The sequence below is a fragment of the Scyliorhinus torazame genome, chromosome 13 (assembly GCF_047496885.1).
Source record: "Scyliorhinus torazame isolate Kashiwa2021f chromosome 13, sScyTor2.1, whole genome shotgun sequence".
Lineage (NCBI taxonomy): Eukaryota > Metazoa > Chordata > Chondrichthyes > Carcharhiniformes > Scyliorhinidae > Scyliorhinus > Scyliorhinus torazame.
The window spans coordinates 178,217,231-178,233,480 of NC_092719.1; the positions used below are offsets into that span (position 1 = coordinate 178,217,231).

The window sequence follows — 16,250 nt, forward strand, 5'->3', positions numbered from 1 at the left end:
CAAGTCCAGTAAATTTCCTCTGGGCTCTCTCCAAGGCTGCAACATCCTTGCGAAATGTGTTGACAAGAATTGGATACAGTACTCCAGCTAGAGCATAACCACTGCAATGTAAAGATATAGCATAGTTCCTAGTTTTTGTGTCCTGTGCCTCTTTTTTTTGTTTTTTTACAAGAAAAAAGCTAAATGTTGCTGGCTGTTCTTCACCTTTTTGAGCCGAGATGTGAAAGGGTTGATTTTAACTTGTGGCGGAAGCTGACAACAATCCTGTGTAGGAGCTTTAATCAGCTCCTCATCAGATTTTAATTATTAAGAGGAGAAGCCAGGCTGTTACAAACTTTTGCCATGTGTGAGGAAATTTGGGATACCATTGTTCAAGTTGCTCCCTCCGCCTAGATATGTACGCCCAAGAGAAGTTACTGGATAGCAGTGTGTAGCAGAAAGCCTTCCTGATTCCATATGTGCATTTTTTCTCAGACTTGAGAGACATAGGCCAATGGTTATTTTATTTTTTTGATTCTGGTTGCAGGTATGTGCTTTTGGAATTGTTCTGTAAAGTTGTCTTTTGGGCTTTAGTACAGTGTTTTGTTTTGTTTTTTACAAATATTTTATTGAAAATTTTTGGTCAACCAACACAGTACATTGTGCATCCTTTACACAATATTATAACAACACAAATAACAATGACCTATTTTATAAACAAAAAAAAAAAGAATAAATAATAAATAACAAAAATGAAAACTAACCCTAATTGGCAACTGCCTTATCACAAGTAACACTCTCCAAAAATATAATTTAACAGTCCAATATATAATTATCTGTAGCAACGACCTATACATATTATACAGTATATATTAACAACCCTGAGAGTCCTTCTGGTTCTCCCCCCCCCCCCCCCCCCCCCCGATCCTGGGCTGCTGCTGCTGCCTTCTTTTTCCCATTCCATCTATCTTTCTGCGAGGTATTCGACGAACGGTTGCCACCGCCTGGTGAACCCTTGAGCTGACCCCCTTAGAACGAACTTAATCCGCTCTAGCTTTATGAACCCCGCCATGTCATTTATCCAGGTCTCCACCCCCGGGGGCTTGGCTTCTTTCCACATTAACAATATCCTGCGCCGGGCTACTAGGGACGCAAAGGCCAAAACATCGGACTCTCTCGCCTCCTGCACTCCCGGTTCTTGTGCAACCCCAAATATAGCCAACCCCCAGCTTGGTTCGACCCGGACCCCCACTACTTTTGAAAGCACCTTTGTCACCCCCATCCAAAACCCCTGTAGTGCCGGGCATGACCAAAACATATGGGTATGATTCGCTGGGCTTCTCGAGCACCTCGCACACCTATCCTCCACCCCAAAAAATTTACTGAGCCGTGCTCCAGTCATATGCGCCCTGTGTAATACCTTAAACTGAATCAGGCTTAGCCTGGCACACGAGGACGACGAGTTTACCCTGCTTAGGGCATCTGCCCACAGCCCCTCCTCGATCTCCTCCCCCAGCTCTTCTTCCCATTTCCCTTTTAGTTCATCTACCATAGTCTCCCCTTCGTCCCTCATTTCCCTATATATATCTGACACCTTACCATCCCCCACCCATGTCTTTGAGATCACTCTGTCCTGCACCTCTTGTGTCGGGAGCTGCGGGAATTCCCTCACCTGTTGCCTCGCAAAAGCCCTCAGTTGCATATACCTGAATGCATTCCCTTGGGGCAACCCATATTTCTTGGTCAGCGCTCCCAGACTCGCGAACTTCCCATCCACAAACAGATCTTTCAGTTGCGTTATTCCTGCTCTTTGCCACATTCCATATCCCCCATCCATTCCCCCCGGGGCAAACCTATGGTTGTTTCTTATCGGGGACCCCCCCAAGGCTCCAGTCTTTCCCCTATGCCGTCTCCACTGTCCCCAAATCTTCAGTGTAGCCACCACCACCGGGCTTGTGGTGTAGTTCCTCGGTGAGAACGGCAATGGGGCTGTCACCATAGCCTGTAGGCTAGTCCCCCTACAGGACGCCCTCTCTAATCTCTTCCACGCCGCTCCCTCCTCCTCTCCCATCCGCTTACTCACCATTGAAATATTAGCGGCCCAATAATACTCACTTAGGCTCGGTAGTGCCAGCCCCCCCTATCCCTGCTACGCTGTAAGAATCCCTTCCTCACTCTCGGGGTCTTCCCGGCCCACACAAAACCCATGATGCTCTTTTCAATCCTTTTAAAAAAAAAGCCTTCGTGATCACCACCGGGAGGCACTGAAACACAAAGAGGAATCTCGGGAGGACCACCATCTTAACCGCCTGCACCCTCCCTGCCAGTGACAGGGATACCATATCCCATCTCTTGAAATCCTCCTCCATTTGTTCCACCAACCGCGTTAAATTTAACCTATGCAAGGTGCCCCAATTCTTGGCTATCTGGATCCCCAGGTAACGAAAGTCCCTTGTTACCTTCCTCAACGGTAGGTCCTCTATTTCTCTACTCTGCTCCCCTGGATGCACCACAAGCAACTCACTTTTCCCCATGTTCAATTTATACCCTGAAAAATCCCCAAACTCCTCAAGTATCCGCATTATTTCTGGCATCCCCTCCACCAGGTCTGCTACGTATAGTAGCAAATCGTCCGCATACAAAGATACCCGGTGTTCAACTCCTCCTCTAAGTACTCCCCTCCACTTCTTGGAACCCTTCAACGCTATCGCCAGGGGCTCAATCGCCAGTGCAAACAATAATGGGGACAGAGGACATCCCTGCCTTGTCCCTCTATGGAGCCGAAAATATGCAGATCCCCGTCCATTCGTGACCACGCTCGCCATCGGGGCCCTATACAACAGCTGCACCCATCTAACATACCCCTCTCCAAAACCAAATCTCCTCAACACCTCCCACAAATAATCCCACTCCACTCTATCAAATGCTTTCTCGGCATCCATCGCCACTACTATCTCCGTTTCCCCCTCTGGTGGGGCCATCATCATTACCCCTAACAGCCTCTGTATATTCGTGTTCAGCTGTCTCCCCTTCACAAACCCAGTTTGGTCCTCGTGGACCACCCCCGGGACACATTCCTCTATTCTCATTGCCATTACCTTGGCCAGGATATTGGCATCTACATTTAGGAGGGAAATAGGTCTATAGGACCCGCATTGTAGCGGGTCCTTTTCCTTCTTTAAGAGAAGCGATATCGTTGCTTCAGACATAGTCGGGGGCAGTTGTCCCCTTTCCTTTTAGCTCATTAAAGGTCCTCGTCAATACCGGGGCGAGCAAGTCCACATATTTTCTATAGAATTCGACTGGGAATCCATCCGGTCCCGGGGCCTTTCCCGCCTGCATGCTCCTAATTCCTTTCACCACTTCTTCTACCTCGATCTGTGCTCCCAGTCCCACCCTTTCCTGCTCTTCCGCCTTGGGAAATTCCAGCCGATCCAAGAAGCCCATCATTCTCTCCCTCCCATCCGGGGGTTGAGCTTCATATAATTTTTTATAAAATGTCTTGAACACGCCATTCACTCTCTCCGCTCCCCGCTCCATCTCTCCTTCCTCATCCCTCACTCCCTCTATTTCCCTCGCTGCTCCCCTTTTCCTCAATTGGTGTGCCAGCAACCTGCTCGCCTTCTCCCCATATTCGTACTGTACACCCTGTGCCTTCCTCCATTGTGCCTCTGCAGTGCCCGTAGTCAGCAAGTCAAATTCTACATGTAGCCTTTGCCTTTCCCTGTACAGTCCCTCCTCCGGTGCTTCCGCATATTGTCTGTCCACCCTCAAATGTTCTTGCAGCAACCGCTCCCGTTCCTTACTCTCCTGCTTCCCTTTATGTGCCCTTATTGATATCAGCTCCCCTCTAACCACCGCCTTCAACGCCTCCCAGACCACTCCCACCTGGACCTCCCCATTATCATTGAGTTCCAAGTACTTTTCAATGCACCCCCTCACCCTTAGACACACCCCCTCATCTGCCATTAGTCCCTTGTCCATTCTCCAGGGTGGGCGCCCTCCTGTTTCCTCCCCTATCTCCAAGTCTACCCAGTGTGGAGCGTGATCCGAAATGGCTATAGCCGTATACTCCGTTCCCCTCACCTTCGGGATCAACGCCCTTCCCAGCACAAAAGTCTATTCGCGAGTAGACTTTATGGACATAGGAGAAAAACGAGAACTCCTTACTCCTAGGTCTGCTAAATCTCCACGGGTCTTACACCTCCCATCTGCTCCATAAAATCTTTAAGTACCTTGGCTGCTGCCGGCCTCCTTCCAGTCCTGGACTTCGACCTATCCAGCCCTGGTTCCAACACCGTATTAAAATCTCCCCCCATTATCAGCTTTCCCATCTCTAGGTCCGGAATGCGTCCTAGCATCCGCCTCATAAAATTGGCATCATCCCAGTTCGGGGCATATACGTTTACCAAAACCACCGTCTCCCTCTGTAGTTTGCCACTCACCATCACGTATCTGCCCCCGTTATCCGCCACTATAGTCTTTGCCTCGAACATTACCCGCTTCCCCACTAATATAGCCACCCCCCTGTTTTTCGCATCTAGCCCCGAATGGAACACCTGCCCCACCCATCCTTTGCGTAGCCTAACCTGGTCTATCAGTTTCAGGTGCGTTTCCTGTAACATAACCACATCTGCCTTAAGTTTCTTAAGGTGTGCGAGTACCCGTGCCCTCTTTATCGGCCCGTTCAGCCCTCTCACGTTCCACGTGATCAGCCGGGTTGGGGGGCTTCCTACCCCCCCCCCCTTGTCGATTAGCCATCCCCTTTTTCCAGCTCCTCACCCGGTTCCCACGCAGCTGTATCTTCCCCCAGGCGGTGCCCCCCTGCCCATCGCCTCCCATACCAGCTCCCCCCTCTCCCCAGCAGCAGCAACCCAGTAATTCCCACCCCCCCACCCCCGCTAGATCCCCCGCTATCGTAATTACTCCCCCCATGTTGCTCCCAGAAGTCAGCAAACTCTGGCGGACCTCGGCTTCCCCCCGTGACCTCGGCTCGCACCGTGCGACGCCCCCTCCTTCCTGCTTGCTTTAGTACAGTTTTAAAACCTCAGGAACAAAACGCCCAGCCTACTGGATGACGTGAAATTCTGGGAAGTTTGTAATTTTATATTTAGTTCAAAATGTCTACTGGATACAATCCTAGAAAGCTTTGATTATCAAAATCAGGATCTTTATAATACTTAACCAAGTATGTTATTTGATATTTGACAATGGGCAATCATGGTTTGGATGCATGATTTTAATCTGAGCTATTTCTATCCGTCCTGGATTTGAATATGAAAGTGAGAAATTCTTGAGTGGCCTCTGGTTATTTATTCTAAAATACTTTGTAGCCACTGTTCGTTCTGAGACGCTGAGGATTAAACGTTGAAACAATTCGATATTTATGCCTCCAATTATTCAATTTTGTGCAATCAATATAGGTGTTAACAGTTTTTCCGTAAGATTATTTTTGGCCTTTGCTTTGGGTACCACTTTTTGTCAGTTAACTTTTGTGAAAAAGTAAATAAAAATTGAAGTGGCAGCTCACCAATACTGAAACACACATTTGTATGATATGAAATTTTTAAAAAAAGAATAAACCTTAGAAAAATTGAGGTGGGTCGCACAGTTGCTTCACAGCTCCAGGGTCCCGGGTTCGATTCCCGGCTTGGGTCACTGTCTGTGGGGCGTCTGCACGTTCTCCCCGTGTGTGCGTGGGTATCCTCCAGGTGCTCTGGTTTCCTCCCATAGTCCAAAGATGTGTAGGTTAGGTGGATTGGCCATGATAAATTGCCCTTCGTGTCCAAAAAGGTTAGGTGGGGTTACTGGGTTACAGGGATAGGGTGAAGGTGTGAGTTTAAGTAGGGTGCTCTTTCTAAGAGCTGGTGCAGACTAGGTGGGCCAAATGGCGGCCTCCTGCACGGTAGATTCTATGAAAAAGCAAGTAAACCTAACTTATGAACAAGCGCATTAAGAGGATGAGACTCGGCTCCTCGGGTCTGCTCCGCCATTCAATAAGATCATGGCTTCATTCAAAGCTAAAAGTAATATCTTGGCAGAAATGAGCACTTCCATCTCAGCCACATAAGATTTCATGACAATATAGAAACACACTGAAGGAGAATGCAAAGCTACAAACTGAAAGAATATGTGTTTTGACATAAATCTTTCAAGCCATCTATAACTGATGAATTATTGAAATGAAAATTTATGTTTTGGAATTAAATGTTCATGTACTCTTCAGCATGGTCAGCATAGAGCAACTGAGAAGACCCAGAAATTTGCACTTTCAAGTTCAAAATTCAGACGAGGGGCGGCACGGTGGCACAGTGGTTAGCAATGCTGCCTCATAGCTCCAGGGTCCCGGGTTCAGTTCCAGCCTCAGGTGACTGTTGAGTTTGCACTTTCTCCCCGTGTCTGCGTGGGTTTCCTCCCAGTGTGCAAAGATATGCCGGTTAGGTGGATTGGCCTTGCTAAATTGCTCCTTAGTGCCCAAAAGGTTAGGCTGGGTGAAGGGGAGAGGGTGGCGGCGTGGGCTGATGCGGACTTGATGGGCCGAATGGCCTTCTGCGCTGTAAATTCAATGAAATAACTTGCAAAGAACTGGGACATGAATGAGAAGCAGATGTGTTGAAACAAAAATAATATAGGTATATTAAATACCCTAATACTAAAATTCAATAAGTTAATGGAAAAGCCGAATAAAAATTTAACACTGTGGGACATTTTTGAAAATACCTTAACATAGACTTAATTACAAATCTGTTGTCTTAAGTAATTTTACTCCCTGTCAATAGTGCCCTAATAATAATAATCTTTATTGTCACAAGTAGGCTTACATTAACACTGCAATGAAGTTACTGTGAAAATCCCCTAGTCGCCATATTCCGGCACCTATTCGGGTACATGGGGGGAGAATTCAGTATGTCCAATTCACAGATCTTTCGGGGTTTGTAGGAGGAAACTGCAGCACCTGGAGGAAACCCACACAGACACGGGGAGAATGTGCAGACTCCGCCCCAAGCTGGGAATCGAACCTGGGTGCCTGGCGCTGTGAAGCAACAGTGCTAACCACTGTGCTACCGTGACACCCTAAAAATTGGATAATCATTATCAGGAAAGTACTAGTAATCAAATTCAAGAGCATTGCGATGCTCGTTACTTAAGAGTTAGAACTTTATAAAGAAAATCTAAAGGAGCACTGTAGTCCGAAATGTTACTCCTTTTCTATGGAAGAACATAATATAACCAGGTTCCTTTGATTTAAGAATTCATTTCTGGATTGGGTGCCTCTGGAGCAATTGACAAGTTGGTTTGGAAATGAATCTTGTGCTTCAGTGGCATCTACCCTGTGATGTGTGACTCCTCCGCCTAAGTGACTCAGTTTTTGTTTGCCGCCCTGTCCAGTAGTACTTCTGTATCAGAACACCACGCATCCGTATATCAGCATTTTGAAATGTCTAAAAATTTGTGGAAGTTTTTGGTTTTCTTACGAGGCTCCATGAATCTTTGACCCATGAATACAAAAGCAGTTGCATGCCACTGAAAAGGAGTGACACCGAGAAAGATAAAATTTGGTTATATTTTGGAAATCAAAGGAATTAAAAAGCTCATTGTTTTTTTCTTTTAACATAAGCGCACACTTTGTGCAAAAAGTATTTCTCCACACTCCCTGTCTCCAGACTTTCCTTTTTTAAGATCAAATCAGATCATTGAGTTGTGCAATCTACTTAACTTGAGTGTTTTTTGATCTTAAAATGTTAGATTACAGTTGGACACTTCTACCACTTCAAGGTACATAAATGTTGAAAATAATCACATTTTGAATGAAGGCTAAATTAATTTTTTATGTATTAAACTAGAAATTGAAGTATTTTTATTTTTTGTAATAAAGGAGATTAGTTGCCATCTAGTGGTGGTGATGTGCTATGAAAGTATTTTTTACCCAATTATTTTTTCCAATTAATGGGCAATTTAGCATGGCCAATCCATCTACTCTGCACATCTTTGGGTTGCGAGGGTGAGTCCCACGCAGACACGGGAGAATGTGCAAAATCCACACGGACAGTGACCCAGGGCTGGGATCGAACCCAGGTCCTGAGGCAGCAGTGCTAACCACTACGCCACCATGCAGCCTGAAAATAGATCCAGAAATTCAAACTTGAGGATATGTCCATGGTTGCTGTCTATTGAAGCTTTCCGTTTAATCAGTGTAATTACATTTTATAGTCAGAACTTGTACTATTAGTTCTCCTCTGGTACTAATTGATATATATCACCATAGCTGAAATGTTAACTGAATCAATATCGAATATAATGTTTGCCCTTCTAAAAATATATATTTCTCTTTTAGACATATCAATTTGATGATTCAAGTATTTTATCAAGCTCTCCAGGCATACACAGCACTGTAGGCCTAGCAGTGAAAAAGTCATCAATAGATGAACATACCTCTTCTCCAGCGCAGCACCACAACAAGGTAGTTTTAACTCCGTTTTTTGAAAAATATTTTTAGTAAAGATTTTCCATTTTACAAAAAATTATATATCCAAACCCATAATACCCACAGCAAATGTAACACAGAACCAATGTCTCAAAAACCCAACCAAACGTTCATATAGTATCGACAGAAAAGAGAAACAACCCCCAAAGAACCCCTCCCGTCACCTAACACCTCTCCCCCCCCTAACACTTTCTCCAGGTACAAGAATTCCATTAGGCCACCCAACCATACCGAGGGTGCTGAGCAGAATAGGAAACATCCACCCCAGCAGGACCCGAATCTAGGCAATCAATGAGGCAAAGGCAAGGGTGTCTGCCTTCACTCCCGTTTCCAGCCCCAGCGAGTCCGGCACCCCAAAAATAGCCACCAGAGGACAAGGCTGTAGATCACTATTCCGAATCGCTGATATGGTATGGAAAAAAAGACACACAAGCTTTACCAGTTTGGGACAAGACCAGAGCCTGTCCTCTACCTCCAGAAAGAAGTCACTCATCTTAGCTTTGGTCAGGTGCACACTATGCACCAGCTCATGCTATTTCAGAACAAGACGTGCACGTGAAGACATTGAGCTTACCCTACAAAGGGCCTCACTCCACTCCTCATCCACTATAGGTCCCAACTCCCTCTCCCACTTCGCCTTCACCTCATCCACCGAGTCCGAATCCTCAGACAGAATTTGCCTGCCAATGCCTACCTTCCTCCGACCCTGCCAGCGAAAGGATCCTTTCCATCAGAGACGTGGCGGTGCCACAGGACATGTTTGGGAAGGCCTTTTGTACTGAATTCCTTTTCTGGCGGTACCTGAACGAGTTCGACCCCACAAGCCCAAACTTTGCTGTTAATTCCTCCATGCTGACAAACTGTCTCTCCACAAACAAATCCCCGAATCTCTCAAGCCCTTTCCCTTCCCACATGCCAAATGTGGCGTCCAGTCTCGAAGGCACAAATAAGTGATGGGCATAAATTGGGGCCATCCTCGATCTGGCCCTAAGCTTAAAGTGCTGCCTGAATTGTCTCCATATCCTTAATTGACGGCAAAGTTTGGGCTTGCGGGATCGAGGTGGCGGGGGGGGCATTGGACACCCATGTCTTGTCCCCCTATTTAATCGGAAGTTCCCTGGGCTCAAGGCATTGGTACGAACATTATCCGACTGGGGCCTTAAACAGTAACCTTACCCAAAAAATAAATTTTGGCCTTAGACAGAACCTCAAGAAGGTACCACCTCTCCACCCGCCACTCCACCCTTTCAAATGTCTTCTCGGCATCCAACGATGCAAGTACAGCTGCCTCAGTACCACCAGACGGGGAGAGAACAACATTCAACAGCCGCTGAATATTGGTTGGCAATTGCTGGCCCTTTAACAAAGCCTGTCTGATCCTCCATAATGGGCCTTTACATCAAAACCTTAGCCAGTATTTTGGCGTCCACATTTAACAGTGAAATAGGCTGGTGGAACCCACACACCATGGAGTCCTTATCCTTCTTTAACAAAAGGGAAATAGAAGTCTGCGAGATGTAGCGGGCAGAGATGCCCGGGTCAAGAAATCATCAAACATGTCAACCAGCAACGGGACTAACTGACCTGCAAACTTGTAGAATTCCACAGGAAATCCATCAGGCCCAAGAGCTCTACCTGTTTGCCTCCGCTCAATATCTGTCAGGATCTCCTCGGGGCCTAACAGGGCTTCAAACTCTTCAAGTCTCTCATCTCCACCACTAGAAACTCCAACAAATCTAAGAATGTCAACAAGTTTCCCCCCTCCCATTGAGGGCTCCGACCTATAGAGACTTTTGTCGAAGGCCTCAAACGCAGCATTAACTTTATCTGGGATAGAAACCAACCTTCCACCTGAGTCCCTAACACGAATAATCTCCCGGGAGGCCAACTGCCACCTCAACTGTTGAGCTAATAGGCGGCTGGCTTCTCCCCATGCTCACATCCACCCTTCCCTGAACCAGACCCCTCCCAAATGTGCATGTTGATTACATACATAAGAACAATACCCACTCCTAACCAGCCCCAACCACCAACAAAACAAAGATGCCAGGTTCATTGAACCATGAAAAACAGGTCCGCAGCCTTTCACTCCCACCTTGCTCCTGTTCACTAGCTAAAAATGTAGTGCTAGCAAGGTAGCCCCTGCTCTATTTCCCTTTTGTTAAAGAATCATGGAAATCAGCCATAACTGAATGGTGGAGTGGACTCGATGGGCCGAATGGCCTTCCGCTCCTATGTCTTATGGTCTTAGGGCAGAAAAGAGAGAAAGAAATACCACTACCCGTCCTGGCTGCAAGGATATAACAAAATTCAACACCTCTACAATGAAAAAAATCCCACTGGGAACCATGGGCGGGATTCTCCGATCCTGGGGCTAAGCGTTGACGGCATCATAAACACCGGAGCATTTGATGACTGCGTCATCTGGCCCGTAGGGTCAGCAATCCTGCGCCGCACAGGCGGCTAGCACGACACTGCAGCGACAAACGCTGCTCCAGCTGCCGATATGGGTGTCAAGACTGGTTCCGCATGTCCGCGCATGCACGCCACAGCCGGCGCAAGTTCGCACATGCGCGTGGGTTGCCATCTCTGCGTCGGCCCTGACGCAACATGGTGGAGACCTACAGGGATCCGGCGCAGAGCAACATAGGCCCCACCGGGATAAGCCCGCCCGCCGATCGGCAGGCCCCGATCGCGGGCCAGGCCACCGTGGAGACCCCCTCCCCCCATGCCGCCCCCCACACCATGAACGCCATCCCATCTGAAAAATAAAGAAATAGCAACAAATATATACAAAATACCCCCAAACCCCTTCACATAAACAACCATTAAAGTCCTCGTATACAGCCCATTTAACTTGATTCCAGTCCATGCGCTGCAACAAAAGCCTAGGCCTCTTCTGAAGTGTCAAAGTAATAGTTCTTTGACCCAAAAGTAACCCGCAGCCTTGTCAGGTATATCACTCCAAACCACACTCTTATACGATGCTGTTCCAACATCCTGGTAAATTCTAATGAGGCTCCCTTCCCACCTCGAATCACTGTTCTCCTTGGCCCGCATCAGGACCCACTCCTTCTAGAAGCTATGGAATCAAGCAATAGCTGCTCGTGGTGGCTCATTCGTCCGAGGCTTCTGCTGGAGTGTTCAATGGGCCCTGTCCAACTTTGGAAGGGATAATAGTGCACCTTCCCCCATCATCTTACCAAACATCGGTGAAAAATACGCCGTAGAATTCATGAAGCCCACACCCTCTGGCAATCCCACTGAGGTTTTGTCTCCTCGACCTATTTTCCAAGTCATCCACCTTCACCCTCAGACTCTTATTTTTCTCCGGCTCGGCAAGGCAATTTGGTCGCTGTGACTTGATAGCCCTCTCCATCCCCTTCAGCACCTCGCCATGCTCCTTCACAACTTCCAAAGTTCTCTCCTACTGTGCTCGGACAGGACCCAGAACTACCTCGATCAATTTACGAAGGGTTGCAACGTGACTCTCCGATGCCTTCCGAAATGCTGTTGAAATTCAGTTGCCAGTACCTCAGTTAGCATGTCTACCGTGATCGGGGCTGCCGAAGCCGCAGCCACCATCTTTCCACCCGCACACCTCCTCTTAGTTCAAGCTTTTTATGACATTCATCAACAATAGGCTCCTTCTACTTTCATATGGGTACAATTTGTCCTCCAAATAAAACCCCAGGAACCGGGCATGAAGTGCCAAAAAACAAGTACCCAGGCGGGAACTATTTCCTCCTACATGCCGCCACCAGAAGTCAACCTACTCCGTAATTGTAACAACAGCAACTTGCATATGTATAACATGTTAATGTAATGTGCAAATTTACATATCTGGTGACTTTAGTTATTGGGCAGCCGAAGACCTCGGGTATTTTAAAATAAATGCTAATTTCAACTGCGTTGCAACTCCGGGTCAAGTGGGGCTGGAGTTGACCACACACTGGTCCAGGGTGCCATGTCACTTCACAGGAGTGTTACAGATAAAATGTAAAACTGGGCCACAAAAGGAGATATGTCAAAAGAATTGGCTTTTAAAGGGGTAGAGTGGCAGAGAGATTTGTGGAGAAAATTCCAGAGTTTCGGAACTAAGCGACTGAAAGCATGTTCACCAATGGCAAAGCAGTGAAAATGAGGGTGGCACAAGAAACCAGAATTGGAGGAGCACAGAGACCATGAAGGTTTGTAGGGCGAGAGGAGGGGTGTGACCATAAGTGATTTGAAAACGCAAACAAAAAATATTTAAAATGAGGCAAGTGCATTGACGATATGAGAATGGAACTTGGCGTGTTAGAGCAAGGCAGCAGGGCTTTGAATGATTACCAGTTTACAGAGGATTCAACATATGTCAGGTGTGCATTGGAATAGTCAAGCCTATAGGTAATAAAGATATGGATAAAACTTTCAGTAGCAAATAAGCAGAGTGGCACAGTGGTTAGCACTACTGCCTCAGCAACAGGGACCTGGGTTCAATTCCAGCCTTGGGCGACTGTGTGGTGTTTGTATATTCTCCTGTGTCTGCGTGGGTTTTCTCCGGGTGCTCCAATTTCCTCTCACAGTCCAAACATGTGCCAATAGGTGGATTGGCCATGCTAAATTGTCCCTTAGTGTCCAAACGTTTGGTGGGGTCACAGGGATAGAGCAGGGGAGTAGGCCTAGGCGCTCTTTTGGTGGATAGGTGCAGACCTGATGGGCCCAATGGCCTCGGGTACTGTAGGGATTCTATGATTTCAACAGAGCTTGGTGATGTTGTCAAAATAGGGGATTGTGGTAATAGGCATGGAATCAGAAACTCAAGTCAAGTTCATTGTCTTGTTCCACCTTCAACAGTGACCAGGGAGAGAGGTGGAGTCATTGGCCAGCGAACAATGTGTGGCATGAACCAAATTCACTGGCTTTGGTCTTCCCATTATTTAATGAGAGAAAATGTCTACTTGTCCAATAATTTATAATTCTGAATATGTAAAATATTTTAATACTGCCTTTTTAAATTTCCTCTTGCAGCATGTTCTTTCAGGTGCCAAACATTTGACCGTAGAAGAGTTATTTGGAACACCTGTTACTAAAGAGCAATTGATGAACTCTAACCAAGAAATGTTATTGACGTCTCAGCAGGACACCAAATTAAGAAGTCAAAATTTAGTCTTACCTTTCACTTATGAACAATCAATAGAACTTAAACAATTGGGGAGCCCTGAGAGTCTTAATAACAAAATCAATTTTTCCCGATTGAATTACCAAGAAGACACTGCACAAGTACTAATAACACCGGCTGCACTCCAGAAATCTGATGTCAAAAAGAATCGTATGTACAACATTTCTGCCAGTCCCCTCTTTCAGCCTTCCCTAAGTTTTGAAGCTACTTCTAATCAGAGTGTGGCCACCATCAATACCAATGGTCATAGTCAGAGTTTGCAACAAGAAGTCAAAGCAGGATCACCACTGATGATGTGCCCACTTTCATCTGAAATAACGTGTACTAAGCAGAACGTGACTTCGGGAAGTAACCAGTTACCACAGAGTGGCACTGGTGAAAGAAATACTTCGGATATTGGATCTCAAGGTCATGAACTACTTCAGAAACTCAAACTGTCACGGCAGCACGATCAGCAACACCAGACTCTCAACAAACCCTCATTAGCTGCTAATTTTTCTCCACTACTTGTAACGCCAGAGAGCTTTAAAGAACCAAACATAAAAACAACTGAGGCTTCATTACAGGTACAAACTGTTAAAATATTATTTGTGTTTGTCAATCTCCTGTTGTATTGTGAATCAGAAATCGAGACCAAGTTCAGTATTGCAGTCATGGAGGATTTGAATATGGAATTAATTAAATCCAGGAGGGCAAGGGAGAACGTGGATGGTAAGAGGGAGCGATCAAGACAGAGTTAAACTTTGTGCGTCCCAAAATAAATCTTTGAAGTCGGGGAGAGATGATTACATTGATCTAGACCCCCATCACTTCCAGGTTAGGGTTAATGTTGAAGAACATTGAAGAGGCACACAGATGTGCACGAGACTTTAGAGAAAACATTTCAGCTGTTCCTCGTTTATATGGCCCCACAATAAACACAGGACAGAAGAAGCAGATAGTTCCACTGGAAGTGGTAACTTCTTTGCAGCAATACCAAACGATTGTAGAGCTGCAACTTTATTTTCCGAGTTACTTTCTCAGAACAATTGTTGAGCGATAAGAAGCCTAAACCCTGGAGCATGTTGCGAGAACCCCAGAGATTCTGAAATCATCTCTCCAACCAGATGTGACGATGCAGAATGATGCTCTATCTTTGGGCTTCAAAGAAAATAAATTGGGTAACTTTATGGTCAAGATGACCTTCCAGCAAATTAGATTATTGGTATTAAGCCATTGGCATGAAATGAATCCAAATGATTAGATGCAAAGAGGAAGAAACAAAACACAGCTCCTTAAATATTCGGTTACCATATTTTTGGGTGCATTGGAAATGATCAGGGCACAGGCAGTTAAAATTGGCAAATGTTTCCATTTCCATTCTATGATATGGAAACATGTGAAGGCTAATTTAAACAACAAGACTGTGGCTGCTCAAGCAGTAGAGTATGGACACATTCATGAGGATGGCTCTCAAAGCAATATTATCTGTCAGGCTAATTATATCCATAAGATACTGATGGATTTGCCCTTTCTGGTACCTTTTGTTTTAAAGCCCAAAATCCTCCTCTCTCTACCCCCCCAACACACAATATAATCGATCCTTGAGTACACCCAGTGCACATGGGAGAATTATGAAAACTCCTTCGCCCTCTGCCTCCAAACCCCCCCAATGCGCTCCATGAACCTCTTCAGCTCCTTCGCCACTGCCGACACCTTCCTCGGGCTTGACCGGTCCAACCTTGGATCAGTGACCGTGTTAGAATCCCCCCATCATCATCAACCGGTCCAGGTCCAGGATCTTCCCAGTACCCGCCTCAAACTCCACATCACCCCGATTTGGGGCATAAACATTTACCGGGATCACTGGCATCCCCTCCAACTTCCCACTCACCATCACGAACCTTCCCCACCCCCACCCCCCGAATCTCCTACTATCTTCCTCATCTCAAATGCCACCCGTTTATTTACCAGCACCACCAACCCCCGCGTCTTCATGTCTAATCCCGAATGGAAGACTTGCCCTACACACCCTTTCCTTAGCCTTGTCTGATCCTCAATCTTCAAGTGTGTTTCTTGGATGTCCTCTGTCACCACTCCCATGCTACACAGCGACAACACCTTTGTCAGCAACCCCCCCCCCCCCCCACTTCCCCTGAACAAAATAACAACCCATCTCTGCTTCACCAACCACCTGATCACCCCCCACTGCTCTCCTGTTAACAGTCCACCCAGCTAGCCTGGCAGCCCCCGCCCCACATAAGCCCCCGCTCGCCCACCTCACAAACAACAATGAAACGAGAAAAAAAGGTGCACTCGCCTTCAACGCATCAAAACATCTCAAAGGAGAAAAGTTCTTCAACAACTAACAGACGAGAAAAAAGATACAAGAAAAAATGGACAGGAAGGAGCACCCATCTCGCACCTCCTTCACAGTTCAATGTCCTCCTTCTCTTGCCAGTCCATTTTCCATTTTAAAAACTCCATTGCCTCCTCTGGTGTTCCAAAATAAAGTTCTCGGCTGTTAAAAGACACCCAGACGAAGGCCGGGTACAACATCCTAAACATCGCCCCCTTTTTAAAGAAGGCAGCCTTCACCTTATTAAACCCCTTTGCCAGGTCCGTGCCCAGGTCCTAGTACAT

At 46.4% G+C, this 16,250-nt stretch overlaps 1 protein-coding gene across 3 annotated transcripts in view; it reads left to right on the forward strand.

Annotated features, from left to right (window-relative positions):
• dcp1a (decapping mRNA 1A) overlaps positions 1–16,250 on the forward strand; it is a 127,903-nt gene that overhangs the window by 81,097 nt on the left and 30,556 nt on the right. For 2 of the 3 annotated variants that reach the window (XM_072472496.1, XM_072472494.1), the window contains 2 exons: positions 8,315–8,440; positions 13,478–14,194. In XM_072472496.1, coding sequence (XP_072328597.1) covers positions 8,315–8,440; positions 13,478–14,194 — 843 coding nt within the window. The remainder of the gene's footprint in view (positions 1–8,314; positions 8,441–13,477; positions 14,195–16,250) is intronic. The other variant, XM_072472495.1, reaches the window with a different exon arrangement.